Source organism: Achroia grisella, unplaced genomic scaffold (genome assembly GCF_030625045.1).
Source record: "Achroia grisella isolate CSIRO2021 unplaced genomic scaffold, CSIRO_AGI_Agris_v1 utg5936, whole genome shotgun sequence".
Classification (NCBI taxonomy): Eukaryota; Metazoa; Arthropoda; class Insecta; order Lepidoptera; family Pyralidae; genus Achroia; species Achroia grisella.
Genome location: NW_026712956.1, coordinates 155,598 through 182,738, shown reverse-complemented (window position 1 = coordinate 182,738; position 27,141 = coordinate 155,598). Strand labels below are relative to the sequence as shown.

The following is a 27,141-nucleotide window of genomic DNA, read 5'->3' as shown; positions in this document are numbered from 1 at the left end:
TATACCTTTTATCACTCTAAAAGTCTGACCGTTACAGTACATGAAGGGTTGAATGAACCTGTCTCGTTATACACATTATACTCAACTAGTGTTTATTTGAGACAGACGGGTGCCGATTCTTCTTAGCTTATTCTTCCAGACCTGTGGCGGCGTGGTGTGCCGGGTCATTGGGCTCCTTAAAATATGGTCGAGCGCAGTGATGGCTGGGTCATCCGTCATACTCGTGAACGAGTGCTGCTTGTAGGGACTGGTCTGCTCTTATCACTACGACTGATTTAATTTTATTATTTTTATATTTGAGCCTAAATGAATTAGTGCTGGTTGGTACTTGGTATTCACGCGTTTCGACTTGTAAAATGTGAACTTACAAGGAATGTGTGTTGTTCACACAAGTTTCTTGCTATTCTTATTGTGATGAAACAGCATACCGAATGAGCGATAGATTAAAAAAAATTGTTGTCTATTCAAAACTGCTTAAATTAAGTTTATGTAAAAGTGTAAAAGTGCTTAGTTCAGTTTTTTTTTCTTTAAATACATAAATATTTTTGTTGTTGCTTATAAAACCACTGACAAGTTAAGAATTATTGCATAATTAACGTGTATGATATGGTAACTATGTACTATATATTCCTGTCTTGAAAGACCCGAAGCTAAAATGCGATAATGAATTGCTATGATGACAATGTTTATTTCTTGTACAAGCATAAAACTATATTCGAACCAAAAAGACAAAACGCAACCCTTTGATGCAATTCTTCGTCCATAGGTTAGTTTATCCCACCTTTTACAATTACAATTTTACAGTTGTTTACTGTAAAATTTGGAAGTTTTTATAATTGAAATATTGATTGTTGTACATACTGATAACTATGTATGTGTAAATGGGGGAAAAGAGAATTGTTATTAATGTAGACTGATGACCTCGTTTTTAGTAATACCATGTCAGGTCGAACTTCCACGAGGTTTCCCCTGGAAACTTCGTGGTTCATCTTTATCATTTCAGCTTGGAAGACGTCCACTGCTGAACAAAGGCCTCCCCTAAAAATTTCCACAACCACCGGTCCTTCACAGCCCGCAAACAACGCCGCGATCTAGACCAGATCGTGGGTCCACATTGTCGAAGGCCTTCCCCCGCTTTTCTTTGTTATCAATTCTCTTACTAATTGTCTTTCGTGATTAATTCCTGATTCTTTTATCGCGATGGGTTCCTGGTTCTTTAAACAAACTGACCTGACCTCATTCTCATCCTCCACTGATGCTGCGCCAGAGTATACCATTAACGCAGGCGAGTGCACCATTACATTATTATCCATTTAAAAAAATGTATAAATGGTAAATAATAAACAAAGAATATTCAAAATGTGTGTATATTTTATACTATCCTATGCTGAAATTATTCTATTTTTTATACCTACACTCGTGTACAACAATATTTATTATTACCTATCTACAGAATTTACTTGTACTGTACTTAATATATTACATTAATACCTATGTATGTATGTACTTTTTTAAATACTTGGGTACAGGGCAACGCAGCTGACGACAACCTGATGTTTAATGGTATTCGTCGGTTAGTGTAGATGCAGTCAAGATAGTGTGTGATCTGACCTATTATAACAAATTGACACGTGATTAGCCTAGTTTGTGTGTTGAATTAAAAAAAGAATGAATGTTAATCACCGCTTTATTTCCGATGATAACGAGTTCGATTCCTTCCTGCAAACATTTGTATTCTTGAGTATGTTTGTAACGGTTTGGGTGTTTGTATGTAATTATGTATTTATTCACAAAAAAATGTGTCTAAGTATTTATATCTGATGTCTAGAATCCATAACACAAGCTCTGCTTAGCTTGTGACTAGATGGCACTCTGTGAATTGTCCTGAGATATTATTATTGTAATCAGGAAAATTATAAAGTTCTCACATTTGCATAAATCTATAGATAGTGTCATTTGTTCAGTGGCTCCGACGATGCAGGCATCAAATTGTGTTGATGTAAACGGTTTAAAAGTACTTGTTGCCTTAAAAGTGCTTTGTACATCAGTGGGATGTTATAAATTACGAAATATAGAGTATTTCCTAAGTTATTTATCGATGCACTAGCCTTATTATTTCACTAGCTTATTATTATTATTATTTCAGGAGACTTATACCCGTCCTACTTAGCTACATGCGTCAAATGAACCATTTTGAATTAACTATTTATAATACGATTGATTGCTAGTACAAGTGAACAACTGTAATACTAGAAGAACTCTATGTGTCAAGATTTGTTAACATTTTTCATAAGCGTTCAGAATATTATATTATTATTTATGGTTTACTTAGCCGCTATCGCCTGAATGATATTAGATTATTATAGACCAGCTTCCAGTCCCGGCTCCGTACGAGTGTACATGTAAACATTCCTCTTGAATCAATATATCTATTGCTAAACTGCATAAAAATAAAATCTGTCACGTAGTTAAAAAATCTAAGCGAACAGCCAGCAGAAGCGACTTTATTGTATACTATGTAAATATAATTAATTATTATATTATGTTGTCAAAATAAAGAGAAAAAAAAATATGGACAAAATACGCAGGAAACTGTACAATGGCTACACAGGCATAATTAATATGGTTATAATTTTTATTCATCATCATGTATATATATTAGATATATTCTAAATAAAAAATGGCAAACTTCTAATTATAACCCATTATTTAATTTAACTATTGAAATGTTCTGTCTCTTTTCTTCTCAATTTGATACTGAAACAAAACTATATGGGTAGCCAAAATACAATTTTGAAAGTTTTATAATTTATAATTTTAAAGCTATTTCAATTTAATTTTATTGGACACACTATCAAATATTTCAATCAAATTTACTACTGCTTTACTGCATGATGATTAATAAAATTGTGGCATGATTTATATTTCATGTTCTCAACATCTAATTCCTGTTATGATCCATAGGGTTGATTCTATAGAAAATGTTACATTCTATATTAATGATTTACGACCTCGATGGTCTAGCGGTCTAGCACACCGCTTTACGTCCCATGATCGCGGGTTCGATTCCTCGCACGGCACAAACATTTGTATTCATGAGTATGATTGTATCGGTCTGGGTATTTTCTATGTATAATATGTATGTATTTACGAAAAATACTAGATCAAATATATATAGATAGATCTAAAATACTAGATAACTGATAGAAATACATAGATTTTTTCTATGTATTTGTATCAGGTATCTAGTACCCATAACACAAGCTTTAGGTAGCTTAACTTGGATCTAGATGGCGCTGCGTGAATTGTCCTAAGATTATTATTATTATTTATTCTGTGTAATTTATGTTTTTATACTATATACTGTATTTATGTTTATTTATTTATATAATATTGTATTATTGTCACAGTTTTTTGCTATGACTGCCCTACAACGCTTTCAACACACCATAAGGCATTAAGCTTGCGTTTTACAATTTTTTTGCCTGTACAATAAAAGTAAAGTGTTTATATTAAATTAAATAATGATTGTTAATTATTAATGCTTAAATATAGTATCTCTATAATACTTGAGCTCTTCTATGCTTTCAAGAATATCATCTATAGACCGATGTTTGAAGCCTTTCTGTGGTACATTTGAATACTCTTTCTTGTACCAACGCTTGGCCAACTCCTTGAGTGTGCTTACATCTATTATTCTGTAGTGTAAATAATCATCAACCTTGGGCATGTACTTTCTGATAAATAAACGATCCATATAGACACTATTCCCGCCTAATGGGCATTTCTTTTCAGGTGCATGTCTCCGGACAAACTCGAGGACTTTCGTCTCAGCATCTTGTATTGATATTTTGGAGTTTCTACTAGCCTGTGTCAATCCACTCTGGAATCAAATTAAGAAAATATTACAAAAATATTGTATAAAATAACAAAATGTAATAAAATAATAATTAAAACAGTTTATTAGGGTCATACCACAAGTAAGTGAATTAACTGAATACAAAACCAGCCTTAAGATAATAATTTGGAATAATAATTTATATAAAACAAGACAGGTAAACAAGCTGCCAGTCAAGCTCATTAGGTTGACTTTATTTCTTTATTATCGGTTATTCTTTTCATTAAAAGTAAGCAATCAACAAACACCTATATACATGATCAGCACTATGGATGTCATGTAATAATGTTACCCATATGGTATCCCTCATGAATTATCATTCTGAAGGACTAATACATTGTATCTCCAACCCTGTAATTAGACTACCATATCCCACTCTCTAACTGAACCAAATCTTACAAAGTATAAACCTTGGCAGCTAAAAATATAGATGTACCCATGCTGACAACTTTGTATAATACTACTAAGAAACTGGTGTCTAAATAAAATAAAAACACCCTAAGATTATTTTCTAAGTATACTATTTATAGAAAAAGGTAATAGAGATTTCATAAGATATATTCATAATGATATAACTATAATTTATTCAATATTAATTATTAAAATAATTCTTTATTTACTCAACTTAATAAATTTTCTAACTATAATAATATAATTCAATCTAATAATGTGAAAATAGTATATTATATTAATAGAAATTAAATATTTATTGTAATGGCTAGTATTGTTAAAAAAATATAACACCATCTCTTATACTCTCTAATTATACAACAAATAAATTGTGAAGAATACCATTTCTATCTATTCTGTATATGATATTCAGAGTAAATAAACAATGAAATGTGTGATATGATAACTCAATACCTCACCATGTTGGGCCACACACCAAGAGTTCATATTTGCTAGAATATTGTCTGGCTGATGTATAACAATGTTAGGACCAGTCGCTACCACATTGAGGTCTCCATCAGTCACTAAACATGCAATCTCAAGAATATGATCTTTGTTGATATCAAGGCCTGTCATCTCTAAATCCATCCATACAATCCTCTTGGACTCACTTTTTGCCATGTTGAGACTTGGATTTAAATCTAAAATTAAAAAAAATATTTAAGCTTAGTGAAACATGTGGTGTTTTCAATTGTAAAACAATCACAGAAAAATAAATTATATAATGATGATGATAATAGATATGAATAAATCAAAGATAAATAAAAGTTAAATCAATAAAGCTAATATATGTATAATAATCAATTGTGCAGGTACATGTACAAAAATAATTTTTGTAGTATTTTGTAGTCTACACTACAACTACAATTGGGAAAAAGTTATTAAAAGTCGTGTTAATTTTTATTTTAGTTTTCAAGCCCATTTAAAATATTCATAAATGAAATTTACACTTACATGAATTATATCGTACAGATTTTCGTAATGCAGTAACGGATAAAACTAAATATTGCCGAAACACATTCATTTAGAATAAATTTAAAATAATAATAACTAAAGTTGAATTATAAAACAGGACAGTAAACGCGTGGCATTTTTTTTTCAGAATGACAGGAGAGTGGATGATAGATAAATTCAACTACTTACAGCAAATAACGGATCAGGGTTTCCAACATTAAGAAATTTAGTCTTGGAAGAAGAAATAAAATCTCTAACATTAGCTCAATTTCTAACCTGGTACATCAGTCTTTTGACCACTCTCTGTAGGTAAAATCTCCTACAAACTTGTACGAAACTACGAAGATAAAAAAGTCCTTATACCGAAAATAAAAATGTTGGACAAATATCTCCTACTTCTACGAGGAATCTCGTACCGTTGGTATCCCTATGCCGAATGCCAATGCGCAGTGTTACCAGATGTTTATCTGTTATTTCCCTAAATTTCTGCAACAGTTCTTGATATTTTATACTTCGGCTGAGTATTTGCAAAAACCAAATTTTTAGGCCGATTGTTCTTGTTAATTTAGGCTCACAGGTTTGTGACCTTATATTTCTAAACCTACATCAACTTGCCAAAGAAGACATACCAGCATCATAGTCTCTTTAATTTTTAGTCCGCAGATTTGAGTCCTTTTTTTAGTACCTACATCATTTATGACTGGACCCATATTTCCTCAAATTTATTTTTCACTCTAAATGCTCCAAAATTTTATTAGAAAATAGCTAATCTGTCAATAGTGTAACAGCTAGAGATTTCACATAATGTGCAGTTAATATATCTTATTAATATTATAAACGCGAAAAATTGTGAGTATGGATGGATGTTTGTTACTCTTTCACGCAAAAACTACTGAACGCATTTTGATGAAACTATGCAGTAATATATACATCAGAATAACACAAGCTTTAAATTAAATACAGGTGAAACCGCAGGCTCGTAATATATTAATAAAAATATCTGATAATGCAATGGATCATATAATTACTGAATCGCAGTGTAAATATAAATAATAATAATATCGATACGATTAATTTACAATAAAAAAATTAAACAACAATGAAATGTTAGTTATGACTAAACTAGAAAATAAATTCCGCGTTATTGTCACAATTTTACTTATGTATTATATTAATGTTTATGAATTAAAAGAGGTCGCAAAGATGTAACAAAAGTGTTAGTTCATTTAAAACTGAAAAAAGAATTATTTATAGTCACATTAAATTATGTCATCCACCTCAACCGTGGACTCAGCGTGGTCTTATCTCAGGGAAGTATGAATGAAATTGAATGAATGAATGATGGTAATATTCTCGACTGTCATGGTTGTCTAAAGGTTGATTTTGTTTTTGTTACGTTTTTCATATTTATATTATTACAAAGTACTGCGAAAAATAAAAAATGAACAGACTAATACAGGTTCACAGTCGTTCTTTAAAAAAGTCAAGTAAGTTTATTCTATCATCCACTAATTTATATGCCCATGTATGCTTAACCTATCAATAAGACGGATTGACTAAGATTGGTTGAATATTTTGAAAATGGTTTATATAATGTTTTTATATTTTTTTTGTACGCATATCTAAAATTTTTCGATATTTGTCATTTTTAACATTTTCCAATATTACTCAATCAATTTATACTCTTACATATTATTGTATACAGATTACTAATTTTGGTAATAGATCTTGTTATTTTTTCCTATGTTCCGGTGTATTAATTGAAAAATGCTACAGGTTTATCAAATTGAACAGATAACTTTGTTCAATATGTTAAGTCTTACGTAAATAACTTATTAAGTACATAAATATATATATACATGTAGGTATATTTTACACTGTCCATTGATGTTGGTATTATTATTTACATACAGAGGTTAGCCGCGACGACAACTTGGAATCCTACTTAAATGATATGATCTGTCTTTATAATCATTATCAATGTTATAGTACATTAAAAATCTTTATTTCGTGTTTTAGCCTTATTATGGGAGACAAGACAATATGAAAATTTTCCATATGTCACACTTTCAAGATCATTGTCATATTACACAACTCAGCCACCAAGATTGCATCATGATGTCACACAGAAGCCACTTAACTCAGGAGTGCACTGTTATTTGCCTTATATCCGACCAATATCAACAAGCAGCCATTGTTATGACAAAGAACCCTTAAAACCATCTTCCAAAGTGGAGGCCACAGTTGAAACAATAAAGAAGGGTATCGAAGAGAAAGAAAAACTTCCTAAGAAGGAAGAAGTAAAGAAAAGTATTAAGGAGCGTGTTATGGATGAATTGCGACATTACTACCATGGTTTTAGGCTGCTTTTTATTGAAGTTCGAATATCTACAGCCTTGTTGTTTCGTATATTAAAAGGTGAATCTCTAACTCGAAGGGAACACAGACTTTTAGTGACAACAATTGGTGATCTGTTTCGTATGGTACCTTTTATTGTGTTCATTGCAGTACCATTTTTAGAATTTGCTTTGCCTTTGTTCATTAAACTTTTCCCTAATATGTTGCCGTCCACATTTGAGAGTACTAGTCAAAAGGAAGCTAAGTTAAAGCAACATTTGAAAGTAAAACTAGAAATGGCAAAATTTTTCCAAGAAACACTTGACCAAATGGCACCACAGGCTAAGAATCGGCATTCTGAGCTGGCTAAAGAGTTCTCTGGTTTCTTCAGTAGAATAAGGACATCAGGTGATGTTGCAACCAGTGAAGAGATTATGAAATTCTCAAAATTATTTGAGGATGAAATAACCTTGGACTCATTACAACGACCACATCTGGTTGCCCTTTGCAAAGTGTTAAATGTCTCCACAATAGGTACAAGTGCAATGTTACGGTTTAACCTCAAAATGAAACTGAGATCATTAGCCGCTGATGACAAAATGATTGCAAAAGAAGGAGTAGATAGTTTAAATTTCAGTGAATTGCAACAAGCTTGCAGAGCCCGCGGTATGAGAGCATATGGAGTTTCCGAAGAGAGATTACGAAAGGAATTGAGAAATTGGTTGGATTTGTCTTTGAATGAGAAAGTACCACCTTCATTGCTTCTCTTGTCTCGTGCCCTTATGGTTCCGGAACATGTACCTACAACATACAAACTGAAGGCAACAATATCTGCATTGCCTGAACAAGTTGCTACTCAAACTAAAGCTGCTATTGGAGAGAAAGAGGGTAAACTTGATTTCAAGGTGAGTTATTAACAATTATATTCATATTGCTGATCTTAACAAACAGTAAATATTAAATTTAAAATTATTTTATAGGCAAAAGCAGAAGCCATCAAGCTGGAAGAGGCAAAGATCAAAGAAGAGAAACAAGAGTTACAGGAGGCTGAAAGAGAGAAGGAGATACTGGAAGCAAAGAAGAGGGAAAAGGAGGAACTCAAGGACAAAGCACCTATTATTGACCCTGAAGCAACTCCAGTTCTAGTAGACACAGCTCCTGTAGTAAATGTAGATACTGCAAAGAAGTCTGAAGAAGGCCTATCTGGCAAAGACATTGAAGTCATTGAAGATGCTTTAGAGAAATTAGGTAAGTTGGCACTGATCCATTTTTGCAGGAAGGTCAAGTTCATAAATACATTTAGTGAGGTTAATGACTTGATACTATCTTAAGAAAAAATATTTAGGGTTATTATACTTGTGCAAATGTGTGATACTGTCATATAGCAGAATAAAAAATTAAGTACCTATATGTAGCCAGTCATATCTTTCTGTAAGTTCCCTCTCTCTCAATATTATATAATTTCATCCATTATGTTAATGGAAGTGAAACTATTTGAACAAATTTTAATTGTGTTAACCTTATTTATGGTGTGTCAAATGTATATTCGATTAGAATATTTCCTTCCAGCAGCCTGATCTAAATTAAAATCGATAATCGATCCGTTAAAACTCGAACTTTTGTCTCTAGTTCATGCTTACGGCTACTAAAACATTCATCATTAGTTCCTGTCCCAGATATACTACATAATATGAATAATCCGGTATGGAACAATATTGATTTGGTTTTTACACATTGATACGGTATTAAATCCTTATCTAACCTTGCCTCAAACGTCGCGTGGTTACCGAGGTCGTAAACCGCGCGATTATTGATAAGCAGATGATTCCATAATGACAATTGAATGTTAATAATATTATGCCCCACGTTTGTTATCTTGTCAGGAAAGATGAAATCATCCAGTAACCCTTGAATAGAAAACAGAAGGAATACTGGTCAACGGTCAACTTTTATGATAAATAATTTTATACTGTGACTAGCGCGCAACTTCATGTGCATCACACTTACCATTATATTTGGCCCAATTTACGTAATATATATATATTTAAAATATAGCCTGTGTTATTCTGAGGTATAGTCTATATTACTCTAAGGTTCAGCAATATCCGTTCAGTAGTTTTTGCGCAAAAGAGTAACAACCATCCATAACCATAAACTTGCGCCTTTATAATATTGTTAGTATGATTATTTCTTATTGATGTATATGAAGCCGTAGCGCCATCTGCGCCATCAACGACATACGCTGGCGCGGCATCAGTAAAAGTGAGATGATCATGACGTCAAATTATCAATCCATCATGGTGTAGTCACCAGAAATTAACCATGTTGATTTCCAGAACGTACCGCGTGGAGTTGATATAGTACATTGCTAGCATTAGTGTTCATTACGAACAATTCCTCCCTCTAAAAAGAAATGTATTTAAATTATCTAATGTCTGTAGTAGTGAATCTGCTGAATTTGAGATGGCAAATGGCGATGAAATGTCTAGGGCAAAAATAAGTATAACAATTCATCATTCTGTAAAGTGTTTGTTTGAAATTATAATGGAATCTTCATATGTTTTCAGCTGAACAAAAGAAGTCTCTGCTATTAGAAAAGGAAAGTATCCAGGAACTTAAAGCTGAACTGTCAGAGTACAGCGAGGATGTGAAAGAGATGCAGGAAATTGTTAAAACAAAGCAGGCCGATATTAAGTTGACCAAAGGTGCTCGTAGGTAAGTCTTACCTTTTATTGTTGAGCCTACATTTTTACTTTAGGTACAAACAAATCTGTTTGAAGAAGGATTTGCTTCGAATTGATGACACTGATTCATCTTTCCAAAGACCCGAGCTCAAATAAGTGTGGCTTTATGTTAATTATTAACTTGATGCTTGCATTTATGAGGTCTAGAGCAGTGATTCCCAAAGTGGTCTATATCAACCCCCAGGGGTCTATGACGAACTGCAAGGGGTCTACGCCAGTGGTCATCTTGTTGTTTTTACTTTATGTTTTTAACACTTAACTTTACTACAGTTAGAAATTTACAAAAAATCAATACCAGGTAAGAAAGGGGGCGACGACATAAAAAAGTTTGGGAATCCATCCAATTTGGAAGTCCATCGTCTAGACCCCTCTGGTCTAGACGATGGACATAGACTCTTGAAGAAAATGGGGCATGATTGTAATCAGTCTTTGAAACTTGTAATAAAATAAAGCAAATTATTATGGAATCTTATATTGTCTATAACTAAAATGATATATATTTTTTCTAATCAGATTATACCGTGCTGTGAATAACATGATAAGCAAATTAGATGCCGCATTAGTGGAACTGGAGAGCAAAGAGAAAGCATTGAAGACAACCTTGGAACAAACAAGAACAGAACCACAAAAAGCGAAAGAACACCTGATCCAAATTGACGAACTTATGCATTCCATTAAGAGCCTTCAGAAGGTACCTGACGAAGCGAAACTGAAGTTAATACAAGATGTACTGGGTCGTTTGGATGACGATTTCGACGGGCAGTTGAAGGTTGATGATGTTTTAAAGGTAAGTTTATCTATATATATAAATAAAATTGGAGTGTCTGTTTGTAATATTGAAATAACCGTTTTTTACTACATGCATATGAATATAAATACGGTACATACACCAAAATAACATTTTATACAATTTTTGTATCTGTCTATTTGTTCCGTCTAATCTCTGAAATGGCTAGACCGATTTTGACGGGACTTTTTTTTGGTACGTAGCTGATGTAATAAGGAGTTTAGGTTTTTACTTAGGCTACTTTTATTTTAGAAAAATAAAGTTAAATTCCACCCGGACGAAGTCGCGGGAACTGCTAGTATATAATAAAAATACAGTATGAATTTGACAAACGTGAAGAAAGTGAGTTTGTGAAAGAAAGTCTTCGAAACCATTGACTGTTTGTTTTTAATTTAATATAAACATTGTTGGGACTTAGGCATCAACAACAAATGCATTATGTATTTTTCAGTCTGAACGAAGACGCTATATTGCTAGGATAATCTTTTTCTAACCAAATTTTTTCCGTATAGATGGAACTAGAAATTTATATCCTATGTATTATTCGGTTGTATAACCTATACTATTGTAAAGATTCATTTCAATCTTCATTAAAATACATTCAGTAGTCTTTGCGTGAAAGAGTAATAAACATCCATCCATCCATACTCACAAACTTTCGCATTTATAATATTAGTAGTATATAATCATCCGCAAGCATAAAAGTATTTTTAGCAGATGACATTATTCAATATCATTACTACGTTGTTATTAGAAACGTTGAATCTTTGCCATGAAATGTAGTACGTACTACAACGTACATATGATTTTAGACTTAAAATGGCGAAATTTCAATATTTATAGAAATGCATGTAGTATACGCACATGTAAAATTTTGAAATTTCAACCTTATTCCCTAGCGATAAGTTTTATTTCAATTTGATTCGGACATGTCTTAACTATTTCACCAGCGTTATGGTTGTATTGCTTAATTTAGCCATGGCGTCATTGACGTTTTATATGCAAACATAGTCATAAACATTTTTACATACAATGTATAATAGTATATTCTACGTGGATATGCCCTAACTAATATTATAAATACGGAAGTGAGTTTGTTAGGATTTCATGCCACATCGGCTTATTCACCCATCACGAAATATGGCATATAAATATAGAAGAAGATAATCTACTTTTTATACCTGATCAATCATACTCACATCTACGAAGTCACCAATAGAAGATGTATTCTAGTTTCTGTATATAAATACAGATAATTCTGTATATAAATAATAACTTAGGGTTATTTAAGAAATTTTAAATATTAATAAAAGTTTTAATTCACGCGAATAATCGCGGGTAATATTTAGATAAAATAATAATAATAAATTTTATAAACTGCATGACTGTAACCCTTTTCTCTTCATTTCAAGTTGAATTATTGTGAAATATTCTTTTAACACATGTATGTAGTTTAATTAAACATTGTTGATGTTATTTTCAGATGTTAGAAATCATAGGCAATGAGAACGTAAATCTGTCGGAGAAGCAGATGGCGGAATTGATCGAGCTGTTGGATAAAGAAGAGATTCTGGAAGTCGAGAGCAAGATACAGAAGGCGCTAGATAAGGCAGCCGTTGCCGCCAAGGAACAAGACAAATCCTCGGAATCTGAAGGAAAGGTAATGTCGTTTTCATGGTAAATATCAAGCTGTTTAATATAATATCACTTTATTTATGTACGATTTTTTTTACAATTCACACAACGCCATCTGGACCCACGCTAAGCAAAGGTTGTGTTATCTAGATAACGGATATACTTACATATTTTTTGGAAATACGTAATATACATAATAAACACCCACTGGTATGATTCTTTATATAGGACTGGGTAGTCCGATATAAACAATCATACTACTGAAAAGAAATATTGGTACTGTGCGAGGAATTGATTCCACGACAATTGGATGTAAAGCGGTGTACTTACGGTGCTAGATCACCGAGATCGGCGAAAAATTACTTGTTGTTTAACCTTGTAAAGGTTAGTCATAAAGGTTATACCACTACACATTCAGTGATAGTATCCCTAATTTCCCAAATAAGCAGAGTGGAAATTTCGAAATAATGTTTAAAACATTGATACTAATTCTGCTGTCACATGATCACTTTAATACCACTCTGCTTATTTGGGAAATTAGGGATACTATCACTGAATGTGTAGTGGACACATTCAGTGATAGTATCCCTAATTTCCCAATTAAGCAGAGTGGAAATTTCGAAATAATGTTTAAAACTTTGATACTAATTCTGCTGTCACATGATCACTTTAATACAAGCAGTTAATATTTTTCTAGATTACCACTGTGTTTGTTTCTAAAAGTGATTCAGTTGCGTATTTTCAGCTTTGTATACCTTTTATGACTAGCTCTATATAAAGAGGATCTGAAACGTACCAAGACTCTTTAAACTTGTCTCTAAAACTAAAATTTTCTTTCGATTACAAGTAAAATATTGTAAACATCCATGAAGTTTTAAAGTTAATAATATAGTCTACTTTCAAGATATAGTATAACTACCAGTTACTAATTAGTCCTATATTTAGTATGTGTTCGCGCAAAAACAAGTTGTCATAACTCACCAAATCAAGCGTAATCGTTTATGGCAATATAATTGAAACGTTGTCATTAATATTCTATTAAGTTGGAATTTCTAGTTAAATCAATTCTAAATTTATTATAACAGTTACTAATGATATTGTAATAATAATTAATTACTATTATGATTAATTATTGCAATTGTGTAATTATCAAATCAATATTTCGAAAAAATAGTTACGGGTGCTTGTTACCTGATTTTATCACACTCATTACTTGTATGTATGGTATAATATCAAAATAACGTAATTAATATTATAAAATATACATTCCTGCTATCCTATATGAGGTTTAACAACTCTCGTAGTCTTGGTGAACGCAACATTTGCTTGAGGTACCCAAAATTCGCTAGGTATATTTGAATGCAACGTGATAGTGGAGGAATCTATTGCCGTATTTTTTTATCGGTTTTTATTACTGGGTTTTGTCAAAAATATTTAGTTTAGATTTGATCTTACGACCTGTAAGAATCTATGATAATGCAAAGGTGCACCCGCCCGCGCTAACGGTATACACTATCTGGACACCAGTGGAGAATGGTACGATGAGCATGAAGTCAGGTCAGTAAGCCCACCGTGGCAAATTTACTAGAAATTGACCTCGTTGGTTCCCAGGGGGATCGCGTGAATGTAGATCTGGTAACTTGCTAGCAATGTGACCATTTCCCCATTACTAACAATTCCTTCTCCCCTGTCAGAGTAGTAAATCACTAAGTCAAAACTTACTCCAATGATTGTAATAATAACTATTGCTTTTTCAGAGTTTATTCGACTTGATTCGCGAGGCGCAGAAGAGGCGAGAGATGAAAAAGGCAGAGCAAGTGGAGAAATTCGACGAACAGCCACCCATCCCGAAAGGCGATGACATAGTCCCCAAAACCGGCGAGAGCAGTAAACGGCCCGAGAGTCATTGAAACAGATTATTCAATTAGTCAATGTGTAAATATGGCGGTGAATGGTTACGCTTTCGCTCCGGTTTGGTACAAATCGACAGCGATAGTGTTTATTATATTTTCTATATATGAACACTACAATAATATTAACAGTCCTCTGGAATGGCAGCGCGTGGACGGTATCACGAGTGTCATGATAACGTGATGTGCGTAGTGCCGTTCATGTATATAGGCGATATCACAACTTACCATCAGGTGTGCCGTCAAATTGTTTGCCATTCTATTTACATACAAAATATGGATTTATACATGTGGTATATATAACGGGCGTAGATATAAAGGTAGATACAAAATTTCACTTTGAAAATGTTCATGGATTATAACCTTAACGATGTAAATATTAACTAAATATACTTAACCATTTTGATGTACAATTCAATTGTAGTATCTACTTGATACTGCATGTAAATAAGCCTAAAATACATATACAATGTGATACTAATTCCAAAAGGGTAATTGGATCTTATGATATCACCTAAGCAACTTAAAAAATATTATTTTTGGTTGTTATATGCCATTAGCAAAAATGCCCGTTTACCTCATAGTACAGTCCTTTGTAGATGATTATTTTGTTTATGTAATGAATATCCTTATGACAATAAGTATTTTGTATACATGAATCACATAAATAGTATGTATATAAAAGTTACATAGTATATGATATGTAATATTAACATGTCGTACAAAGTATATATTTTTTCGTATATTTTAACATCTTTTTCTGGTTTCTCTCCATTGGTTATTACAGAGATATATGTTATTATTTATGCATTTCTGTGATCACTTTTGAGTTGTAAGATTTATTTTATTGTTATAGTCTATATTATTTATGTTCTAGCACAAATTGTTCATGTTTAACGTGTAGTATGTCTAGGAAGTCTCGTCGACGCCATTGAAAATAAATACGTTGATAATAAAACCAATATAATAACCATAATATAGTGGCTGTATATAGTAAATCATATATTTTGTGTAAAACACAATCGGTTGGGGTTTTATTTATTTATAAATTGATATATAGTTTTTTCTTTTAAAATTTTAACCAACATTTACTTCTTACTGTAAATCGTTTTATCCAATAAATAGTAATCACCCTGGTATGAATATTTTATGAAAGAATATTACTTGTTACCTCAACAATGGCCAGACAAAATCTGTCTAAAGACGGCATATGTGATGTATTATATGTAAATCCAATTATATATATGAACATACAAATTCCACTCAGCCTATTATTTAAAGAAATTGAGAATTACTTAATGAACTTACTTTATGTTGAGAAATTAAAAGCTCTAATTAATAAGATAATAAAGAAATCATATGAAACGTGTCATTTTATTGTTTATACTATAATCTATATGTTCCCCATGCCCTGATAGTTACAATATAATATATGTACTGACGATATTACATACGTTAAATCGAAATATCACGTGGCAACTTATATACAAGTTGCCACGTGTATGAACGCAAACGATTCATTGTACCAAATGACATACTCAGTCTTCAGTCTTGCTCGGGACTAAATGACATTGTGTGAATTGTTCGGGGTTGACATTTGATATTATCTAAATCTTAATATATTTTACTATTTTAGAGTTATATATTAACATACGGTATTTGAGTACAAATGACTCAATACAAAATTCTAAAAAAATAAAATGAAAAACAAAATATGGGATAAGAATCTAGCCAGAGGATTATGATATTAAATACATAACGTACTTGCTCAATGATCAAATATTATGAATCCCAACCTGTGCACTTTTGAGGAAGAAATATATATTTATATAACAATTTTTAATAACTTTATATTATTAATATTTTTAAAAGTATCTCAATCAAGCTAGTGGTCTTTTGTTCAGTTAATCATGCTGTAGAAAGTGCATCAGTAATTTAATACATGAATCAATGATATCATACAGTTACACGATGTAATAAGAGAATATATTTTTTGTATATGTTTTATTTTTAGATTTAATTTATGCAATTATATATATTACTACATAAAAGGACAATTTACATAAAAATCACATAGCGAATAACTCTAAATCTTTATGGTTTCGTCGTTCAAAGCATTTATATTAGTTTTATTTTTCAAATTAGTGTTCATAATAATAAATTACTAATCAATATTTCATTATTTGCTATGGATAAGCTCAACGTTTATTTAGAATTTCGCGGTTTTATCTGGCGCGAAAACGTCTGTATCCGGTTTCACACAAAAGAATTCTACTGGTTCTCCGTGTTCATATTAGCCAATGAGGTCATACTTGTGAAACATCTACGAATCATAGAGCTAGAACAAAATGATCACGGGCTCACAGTCGACCATTAGTAGGATATTTGAAAATATAACCCAATACTATTGGTTAATTACTGAGACGTCATTCTGTTCAGTTGACGGAGTTGCGCAAATTATAATAATTTTTTAGACTCTCACTCACTCATCACGGCTGCCATGTTTTTTTTCATGTGGGGTGTGTGTATATCCATATAACATGATAATTTAACCCCGTACAAATTGTTACAGGTAAGCTTTTTCGATATATCTAATAATTTTACTATACCAATGCGGAAGTACGCTACTCATCCTTAGTGAAAGTGCATCATGTAATACTGTCGCCTTCTTGTGAAATTGCATCGCATTCTCTCGTAACTACGAGTGACTCAGTGTAAAACTACTATATAGCTTTACGTGCCGCGCAAAATCTTTGTTGACTGATAACAAACATGTTACGTTCTCATGTTGAGATCCCGAAGGTCTGCGTACGTGCTATAATTTCTTGCCGTTTCTCGAGTGACGTTTTGCCGCCATCGACCCATTTAGCGCGGCGGGGCGAGCATGGGATTTCACTATATTCTTTGTTTTCAACATCGCAATGACCTTTGTAGTAAAACAACATTGTTATAAGTCCTTACAATTTCGCAATGTTTACTTTGCAGAAGGGGTGCACCAAGTGCGTCATTTGTTACTAGCTAGTGACAATGCAATCTCTCACAATTTATTAGACACGATTTAAGCTGCCTTACAATTAAAAAATCGAATCACTAGCAAAGACTAGGCCAAAGAAACTTATGATGTATTAGTAAAGAGGCATATAAAGGATCGATTATAACACACGGCCCTCGGCATTTGAAAAATGGACCTTCGATTTATGAGCGTGATGATGTTATTTGATAACGGCGGAGATTATTGCGGGCAGGATGCGTAAGCATAAGAGAGAAAGCCAGGCGGACGCCTGCTGGCCTGCCACATCCAGAGAGCTTCACCCAACTCCATACCTTGTCATCTGATACCCATACTACATACAGGTAAGTCACAGCCAATCTCATAAACTAGCGCATAATATATTTCTAAGAATAATGTAAGAGAAATGTTAGGTATGGCATCTTTTTTATATATTCTAAAGGAGTTAGGTCGTTAAACTTTGTCAGGTCAACTTAAAGGCAGCCATTTGTAATAATAATTCTCTTTGTGGAAAAGAAAATATGTTTCTAAGCTACCCTGTTTCTAAGACTAGTGTTATTAATATTACCTGCTTACACTCTGATAAAAATGTTAGTTTATTTGAGAAAAGTGATAAACTTTTCTGTTATCATTACATTAATGATAATAACATCATTAATAATCACTTTGTTGTAATAATTAGTAAATATTTATTGACTGGGCCAATTGTAAAAACTAATTCTATTTTTTCTACTATCTCAAGAGGATATGCAGTGCTCAGTAACATTGGAAAGAGACCATTACACTGGATATGTTACAATGAAGACAATTAGCAATTATAAGAATCCTTACAAAAAGGTCGGTCCCAGTGTTTTTGGTGTCATATCATGGGCAACATTATTTTTAGTGTAACTTGTTTTACAAATAATACTCTTATGATTGTTAAATTTGAAGTACTCATTGTATTATTGATTATGCTCTGAGATAATTAATTGGTAATAAATACCAATGTTGCCTATGAACATAAACAAATTTTATTTAGATGTTTCCCTTTAGTGGCCAAATTAGTTTTGATGCATTTTATTCCCCTTTGTTTAATTGATTAAGTATATACTATTTTTATTTACATATTGTATATATACCTTGCATCACATAACTACATTATTTACCGTTCATTCTTTTATTCTTTTGTTTTATAGTTTTGATTAAAAAGAAAGAATGGTAATGTATTTGTCATAATTTTGTAGTGTTTTCATGTTTCATTTTATACATGTTATGAATCCATGACTATTCTATTACATCTTTTTTTTTATTAATTTATCAGACCTCATATTATTATCACATAACTCATATTATTGTATCTTTTTTTTTATACTTTATTCTTAATTATTGCAGTGTTTTGGTGTGTCATTTTATAATTGTTTTGAATCTGTGACTATTCTATTATAGTTACATATTTTTTTACTAATTTGTCAGCCCCCCCATCAAATAACCAATATTATTGACCATTTATTCTTTTTGATTCTTTATTCAAAATTATTGTAGTGTTTTGGTGTTTACTTTTAGATATGTTAGACATTCAAAAATCGGTGACTAATCTATTACATTTTTATTAATTTGTCAATTAAATAGTTTCATCATATTTTGCAACCTACATGTCTATTTTTTTATGTTATTATTATTTTTTTATTGCCTTTAATTGGTACATTTTTACAATACCTACATTTTTTAGTGCACTTATATATGTAATATTATGTAATGCCCGTAATGTAAACATAAATTACCTACTTCCTTATAGTTTCTGTTGTGCATAGAATATCAAGGACACATAATTAGAGTGCATGATTTCAATAATTGTTTTTAGTTTTATGTTAACACTAAAAGTCTTGTAGTATTTTTATACTCATAGTTTCTGATATTGTCATATTTTTATGAACTATCCTGATTTGAAAGCAACTAGAATGCTCACAAAAATTGAATTATGGAGAAATCTAGAGAAATGGAATCTGTTTATTTCAATTAATAAAATAACATTGATAAAGTTAATGTACAGATTAAACTGCTGTGGGATTTTGACATTTTGCCTATACAAACAATCAATACAAACTCATCTACTTCTCAACTTGTGCTAACTACTGGTTTTGAATTTCAAACTTGAATGTTTCTATTACAATAACATAATAATTATAGTAACCCTGGACAATTCACACAGCGCCATCTAGTTCCAAACTGAGCAGGGCTTGTGCTATGAATACTAAACAACTGATAGAAATCCAAAAATATTTTTTTTATACATACATTCATAGAAAACACATCCCAATACAAATATTCATATTGATTATTATAAACATTTTGTGCAAGAATTAAACCCACAACCATCAGAAATAATGTAGCATACTAATCTACTAAAGCACCATGGTTGTAAAATACATGTGGGTTCTACAAAAACCTATTAATTTATTTATTATTAGGAATATCCTGTTTTCTATAAGGAAAATGGTTCATGAATAGGTTTTCAATTGAGATAGTGGTGTTATTCTGTTTTTATATCTCAATATTAAACATGATATAATTTATATACAAAATTATATTATATTAGTTATATACATGACATCTAAAATTTTTCGTAAAATATAAATCTTTGTGATTCTTATGTAACATATATAAAATATTAATTACACAAAAATCTTATGCAATTTTATAACTATTGCACTAGCCAGTGTCATAGCTACCTAGGGTCTAGGTGGGGCAGTGCCCTGAGGCCCTCGAACTCTTACCAGAAAATCTCAATCAAACTGAACTTTTGACATCAAAATATGACAGTTTGCAACCCGACTTTAATAATGGCAACTCAGTTGAGAGAAAATCGAAAGTTATACCTTCGGAATTCCCCTAAATTCTTTCTGTGCCTTTTAATAAAACTGTAATGTAGGGCCCCATTTTTTGATTTACCCCAGGGCCCTTGGTTACCTAACTACGCCACTGGCACTTGCATGATTTTTTAAAAATGGATTTGATCTCAGTAGTCTTATATACACTTAGACAGCTTTTAGCCATTAGATTGTTCATTTTCATTTTCATTAGTTTCTGGTTTTTCTATTATTGATGTTGCTAACTCTTATGTATATTTTTATATATGTTGATTTTCCTATTAATTTGAAATGACTTTTCTGTTTAGTGTACAATTGTCATATTGTCACTGTTCAGCTGTTCATATTTTAAGTATCTATAATTTTTTATACATGTTTTCCGCATCTCCTATATACAGACCATATTTCTAACATTGAGAAATGATTAGATTATTTTTTAAAATAAAGCTTGTGTTCTTTTTCAGGAACCTAATATTGACAATATTGTTGATCAGCTGTGTACGAGACTTCAAGATATCAAAGATCAAGAAGGTGCGTCACAAGTAGTTATGCCCACGTGTTCCATAGAACAATCTGAGGCTGTACGACGATATTACGCTGCTTTTCCGGCTCTGAAGAAAGGTGAAGAGTCTCCGCTGCAGTATTACCTGCCGCCGCCAGCGTGGTGTCGCAAATCAGCACCAGATAAACTAACCAAAATGCAAAGTGAAATATCAATATCAAAAGATTGGAATGCGAAAAACAAAAAATTTGCTTCAGGTAAAGAGCGACGTAATTCCTATCACGGTCAAAGAAAGGGCAACAAAAAGCGCTGCAACAGTTATAGTAGGTCCTTTGAAAGTAAAGAGAACTTGCCTGAGTGGGTTACTCACGAGGGAGTTTGGGATATTGAAACTCAGGATCCTGTGAAAGAATTCATTAGAGCTATAGCATTAGACGAAGGTTACGGTACTTGCGAAAATACAGTAACTGACGAAATTAAGGAGATAACGGGAGCTAAGCTGACAATGAATGAAAACATGGTGCCAAACTGGGACGACAGTATCGATTTTGATACGGATTGGATTATAGCTGAAGATCTCAATCCCAGAGTTAGAACTCCGATGGAGGAAGAACTGTATGCAAAATTCGAAGCAAAGTTTGATCGTACCATTGAAGCATTGTGGTCAAAGGACCAAAATACTCCCGATGATGAGTATCAAGATCTTCCAATCGATTTCCAAGATCTCCTTTCGTCTCCCTCCGATCATCTATTTGCCGATCCGTCCGCCGAGAAGTGCAGCTTGATATCTCTCACCGAAAGTATATGGTCTAATGACGCCACAGATGGTATAACAATCGACCGTGCCGAATCACCGACGAAAATCGCCGAGGCGCTGCATGATCGTTTCAAGCCGCTAAATCTCGCCGATGTCGCGGAACCGCCGCCATATCCACCGCGCGTGCTCGAGTCGTTCTCAATCTACGAAGACCACGAGATATATGACGCGCTGTCAGCTGTAGCGAAAACGATGCAATCGTACACTACGATCAATCATAGTCGCGACTTCAGCGGCTTCGCGGAGGTGCCGCCTCGACGGCGACCTCGCAACGAGAACGCCTTCGCCGTCGAGACGAAACCTGCGGAGGACACGCCGAGAGCCTCCGTGCTTTGCGAGGATTTGCTCACGTCCTCTCGGACTCACTTCAAACCCATCCGCCGCGAGGCGGAGATCGAACCCACACGCTACGCGGACGGCGACACGTTCGACATCCGCGGCGACCTCGACGAGGTCGAGTTCAGTCGCAGCGAGTCCGGCGGAATGTACTTGAAGAGCTCCCTCGAACGGTACCTCGAGTACCGCTCCGGGAACGGCATCGATTACGGCCGACTGAACTTGACGGACGCGCAGCGCTGCCCGGACCTCGACGACCCGGGTTTCCGGCTGCGCTTCCCGATGCGACAGACAGACGCGGCCGTGCAGACGGACCGGCCCGACGACGCGTGGAGCGCGTGCGAGGAGTGCGGCCGCGCCGCCAAGAAGATGCGCTCGAACATGGACAGCATCTGGGGGGAGGCGGGTACCTGCGAGAATTGTTTGGCGCGCCCGCCGCCGGCCTCCGCGCCGCCCGCGGACGAGCTGCGGCGGGAGTGGGAGGAGTTGCTGTCGGATATCAGCGCGGCACACGCGCAGTACTTGAGCGGTGCCGAAACGAGTGCGGGCGGGAATGCGGACGTGGAATCCGGCGAGGAATCGCTGGTGAACACGGCGGAGTGCCGCAAACGGCGGCACAGCGCCGCGCTCCGCTGTATGGCGGCGTGCTCGCACCCGCACGCTCGTTTCCTGCGGTGTTGTTCGGCCGCGATGCATCGCCCGCTCACTCGCTGACGGTCACGTTGTGGACGTTCGGAATCTAATTATTCATAATTTTTAATTGTATATTTTTTGTTGTTGTCATCATCATTTGACGGACATGATTACTGAGACATTCGATAGTAACGACTAGAGAATTGCATGCTGAGCTTTATTTCAACTTAGTTCTCAGAAATGAAGATATAATCCCGGGGTCAGACATAATTTTCTGTACGGAACAAAAACCCATTTGAATATAATGTGACGAAAATAATTTTTATTTGAACAATATGTGCACGCATAATACTTACTGTATTTAAATTATTAAAAGCATAGTACACTACATAACAAATAAATTCCCTAACTATACGTGATAACTCCTTTGTCATACATATTTGAACTTGTCTGACACCAATTTAATAACATGAAATTGTCATTAATTCAGTATAATTTTGTTGCTAATGCAGCTCAGAATGTTAGTTGATACCAATCATATTTATTTATATTGACTTTTTCCATTTTTTTTTATGTTTACAAATTAATACTAACAACTTATTGATTGTCTCAGCAGCGTGTCCATATTCGTTATTTAGAAGGCACGCGCAATATTATTCGATATATGTATATTGTTTTTTGTTTATTATTGATCTTGAACCGATTTGGTTTCAGTAATGATTCCACTAAATAATTGGTCATATTTACACAGAGTACGTAATAATACAGTGCCGCAATGATTCGTGTGATTGTGATGTAATATTGACGTACATCAATAAATGAAGTCTAGCAACCTTCCAATTTCATGGAACTACAGTAATTGTTACGTAAATCTGTGTCAAGGCGACTAGCTTCTATTTCGTTTACCAGAATATCAGTCAGTTTATACATATTTCCTCTTTTATATTAAAATTTACAATATTATTGTAAAATGAAGTTACAAATGAAAATTCTGCGTTATTGTAGTCATGTTCTAGAATTTCAAAATGGACATACCGTCGTGAATGCACTTTGACGTTTTTTAACAATTTCATGGCTCTATTTCTCTCTTTCAAGTGGCATTAGAATTGAAAAAAGTTAGCAATAATAATAGGTTTAATTAGCGAAGCCTTGCAGTTATGTTTTCCTGGTTGCATCGGCGACGTTCACGCGAAGTTTAGAAATTGCTAACATATCTTTAACTTTGTAGATATTGTTGGAAGGAGTATATATGTAACATTAATTTTAGTTCAATGTTTTCTTTGTAGAGATTTCATATTGATAGAGATGTTCGATGGAATGCTACGTCTTACTGCATTATGTCAAAAATATTTGGTAAAGATTGAATAATGTATGTAATCGTTTGGACACCCTTGGGTGAAGTATTGGAATTGAATTGGATTATTTATTTTTTTGCCTTTGATGTTATTTACGTAATTTGCATTCTGTTAATATATTTATGGTAAATAATGAGAGGTAGCATTTCATGATGAACATTAGGACGATTCTAATATAATTCTTACAATAATATCGTCCCCAATTGTTTAATAATTTGTTAATATAAATCGTAGATATTGCAGGTATTTTATTTTGTTAGTATTTTTCGGTTACGTTTTCTGACGATGTAGAATCATTCAAAATTTTATAAAAATGAAAAATTTTTTGTTTTCTGTTAAACAACCAGAACGAGTGGTAGGAGATGCATAAGGGCGTGTCTCCACTCCGCCAGCAGTGGATACCTTTTTGGTTGTAAAAATGACATTTGGTACCAAGAAAGTATACACTGCTGCGGTTTTGCGATCGTCCAAAGCCAGTGGAGATGGACCTTTATATATCTAAGGCTTGTGGTAAGTGTTATAGTTGGCAGTGGACGATTTGTTTTTAATGGTTGGTTCAGTATGTCGTACGTTAGTTTTACACGCGGCGATTTTATTGAATAGCCGCATAATATAAAGGTAGGAAGGCGGGCGATACGCGGCCGTAGTGACACAGTCGACGAGCGCCGCACCGCTCAGCCGATTAGTGGTAGTTCGAGGTGTCAAGTTTTGTATGAAGTTGGACAATGATAGTCGGGGGTGCCCCAGTGCCGCCCTCTAGTGTGTTGGATGAGGTGAAGAATTGTGTAGAATTGTGCTCTTCGATAGTTAAATGTACAGTCACTGTTTAAGCGCATGTTTTAAAACGACTTCAATTCAAGAACTATGAACAGTGACTGTACGGAAATGTAATATAATTTACACCTCCAATATGGATTGTAACAGTTCATATAGGCGTAACTGTTGTTATAGTTTATGTAAAGCATAAGAAGTGTATATGATATATTTTCATTTATGCGGGGCTCTTCAATTTGCTACTCAAGAGCATTACTGTGTACAGAGTAGCGCCTTTATGGTTACTAGTAACCACGTGAGTCTGTACAAGGCCCCAATCTTTATTTATTTCGTTTAAAGCCTTGCCTAGTTACAATTTCATATAAAAGTAATCATTCATGCAAACTTTGCTATTTTATGTGTCGTGTTTGATATATTTATTTTTCTGTAGTGTGATTTACTTTGTAATAACTGAAAAATCACCAAAAAAATATTTCATCGCATTGCAAAGGCTATCTGTTATTGTATATATATATTTACTATATTGTGAAATTATTGTATAGACATATTCCGTTCTTACATTTATTAAGTTCGTTAGTTCTGTTGACTTCAGTATCTGAAACAGCCATATTCGACAGCCTTTACTTGAAGAATTGCGCTATAAATATTGAAGTTTATAATTCATTACAGTTGATGCATGCCTGTAATGACATCACACCTATGTATATAAAAATCATAATTATAGGTATTTTAAGGACGTTATAATTGTAAATACTGATTGTCACTTGTGTTCATTAAAGTCTTATTCTTCATGTAGTACCTGTAAACACTAGTCGGTTTACAGTGTTTCAGATATTGAAGTAATCATTTATTAATGTCTAAAGTTTTATCGTTATATATGGTTGGGTATTTTTAACATTTTCAACTAATTAATTCACGTTCATTAATTTGATTGTCACGTTAATGTATTTTCATTTATCCTGTCATAAGTTCATTATTATATTGTACTTATACCATTAACGATATTCGATAAAGGAAACCTCGATAAAAAATATTAGAAAATCCAAAAAAAAAAATGTTCGATACAAGTTTGCATATAATATTATATTTGATTATAATTTAATCTAATGTAATGTGCTTATGCACTTGATTGTCTATATATCCGTATCATCTATGGATAAGTTTTCGACGCGAAGTCGAACGCAATTTGTGGTTTGCGACGGCTCTGTGTAAGGGGACTTAGTTATTAATGCAAGATCGAGCCGTTGCAAACTTAGCTTTCGTTATCGATAAATCTATTAGAATGTATTTAATCTCTCTGGACAGCATAATAGATAATTTTGTTTTAATAGATGTATTGATATCGTTTTAAACCTTTAAAAGTGCTCGCAAAGATTTATCTAAGGAGTATGGTATTGCAGTGACAACGTGCGAGTGCTTTTATTGGAGATAGGTCCCTAAACTCACATTGTAAGTGTAAGCCACTAGACTATTGGCGATTGAGCTTTTCTCAGTAAAATTGGTACCTATTTGAATATTTACACATCTTTCACAGTCTCTTATATTTTTGTTTGTAAAATTATTGCTGAAACGAGAGCAAAGCATTTTGCCAAGAGAATTTTTCAACACGTAGCTAATCAAGCACACGTTTGATATCTCAAATGTTAACAATTACGAAATATTGCATGTAGTTGTATTTTAAATCTTGTGATGCTCTCATCAAGTAACAATTGGGCTTGTAACCGATTGATTGCCCTTGGTTACATGCGTATTTGTTTACATCATATCAAATTATATTTCTTCTTTTTGTTTTTGAAATTTCTTAATTCAAATTAGAGATAAAAATATGTTATAGGCCAGGGTAGGAGCAAGTTCATAAGGGATTTCACGTCTTAATTGTGGTAAATGCTATTTCAAAAATTCACTGCTATGTAATACATATTTTTTTTATTATAAAATGTAAACTGCACATTGCAAAGTCAAATGTATTTGGTTTCTATGTTATAATTTGTAATTCGAACATTGTTGTTATGCCTACTGTTGAATTTGATAGCTGTTGTATAACTCGATTTAAAATTATAAACCTTATTATTTCATTAGAAGTGGTTATCCCTGAAAATAGTTACCATTTTCATAATTTAGGTTGTGCTCGCTACTCTGGTTCTTGCCAC

The 27,141-nt window shown here is 33.4% G+C and overlaps 3 protein-coding genes across 7 annotated transcripts; 2 read left to right on the top strand and 1 right to left on the bottom strand.

Moving 5' to 3' along the window:
- Positions 1-3,431: 3,431 nt before the first annotated feature.
- LOC131848821 (oligoribonuclease, mitochondrial) lies at positions 3,432-5,717 on the bottom strand. 4 transcript variants are annotated; one of them, XM_059198763.1, is made up of 3 exons: positions 5,579-5,717; positions 4,763-4,989; positions 3,432-3,883 (listed from the first exon to the last, which is right to left on the bottom strand). In XM_059198763.1, exons 2-3 carry the CDS (start codon positions 4,967-4,969, stop codon positions 3,539-3,541), a joined length of 552 nt encoding a protein of 183 aa, XP_059054746.1. In that variant the 5' UTR covers positions 4,970-4,989; positions 5,579-5,717; the 3' UTR covers positions 3,432-3,538. The 4 variants fall into 4 exon arrangements, with proteins under 4 accessions (XP_059054746.1, XP_059054745.1, XP_059054743.1 ...); XM_059198762.1 differs by having other exon boundaries at positions 5,492-5,582; XM_059198760.1 differs by lacking the exon at positions 5,579-5,717 and adding an exon at positions 5,297-5,451.
- Positions 5,718-6,650: 933 nt separating this feature from the next.
- LOC131848813 (mitochondrial proton/calcium exchanger protein) lies at positions 6,651-16,065 on the top strand. Its single transcript, XM_059198749.1, has 7 exons — positions 6,651-6,789; positions 7,322-8,544; positions 8,620-8,887; positions 10,207-10,354; positions 10,897-11,170; positions 12,654-12,830; positions 14,563-16,065. The coding sequence occupies exons 1-7, from the start codon at positions 6,744-6,746 to the stop codon at positions 14,713-14,715; spliced, it is 2,289 nt and encodes a 762-aa protein (XP_059054732.1). The 5' UTR covers positions 6,651-6,743; the 3' UTR covers positions 14,716-16,065.
- Positions 16,066-17,175: 1,110 nt separating this feature from the next.
- Positions 17,176-26,881, top strand: LOC131848815 (uncharacterized). 2 transcript variants are annotated; one of them, XM_059198751.1, is made up of 4 exons: positions 17,176-17,287; positions 17,701-18,069; positions 18,468-18,562; positions 21,039-26,881. In XM_059198751.1, exons 3-4 carry the CDS (start codon positions 18,473-18,475, stop codon positions 22,941-22,943), a joined length of 1,995 nt encoding a protein of 664 aa, XP_059054734.1. In that variant the 5' UTR covers positions 17,176-17,287; positions 17,701-18,069; positions 18,468-18,472; the 3' UTR covers positions 22,944-26,881. The 2 variants fall into 2 exon arrangements, with proteins under 2 accessions (XP_059054734.1, XP_059054735.1); XM_059198752.1 differs by lacking the exon at positions 18,468-18,562.
- Positions 26,882-27,141: the final 260 nt, after the last annotated feature.

Coding starts and splice junctions, on each gene's coding strand:
- LOC131848821 (XM_059198760.1), bottom strand. CDS start 5,372: ATGAATGTGTTTCGGCAATATTTAGTTTTATCCGTTACTGCATTACGA. Junction 4,990..5,296: donor ACGATATAATTCATGTAAGT/GTAAATTTCATT, acceptor TTTTAATTTTAG/ATTTAAATCCAAGTCTCAAC. Junction 3,884..4,762: donor GTGTGGCCCAACATGGTGAG/GTATTGAGTTAT, acceptor ATTTGATTCCAG/AGTGGATTGACACAGGCTAG.
- LOC131848813 (XM_059198749.1), top strand. CDS start 6,744: ATGAACAGACTAATACAGGTTCACAGTCGTTCTTTAAAAAAGTCAA. Junction 8,888..10,206: donor AGATGCTTTAGAGAAATTAG/GTAAGTTGGCAC, acceptor ATATGTTTTCAG/CTGAACAAAAGAAGTCTCTG. Junction 11,171..12,653: donor AGGTTGATGATGTTTTAAAG/GTAAGTTTATCT, acceptor TGTTATTTTCAG/ATGTTAGAAATCATAGGCAA.
- LOC131848815 (XM_059198751.1), top strand. CDS start 18,473: ATGCAGTGCTCAGTAACATTGGAAAGAGACCATTACACTGGATATGTT. Junction 18,563..21,038: donor ATAAGAATCCTTACAAAAAG/GTCGGTCCCAGT, acceptor GTTCTTTTTCAG/GAACCTAATATTGACAATAT.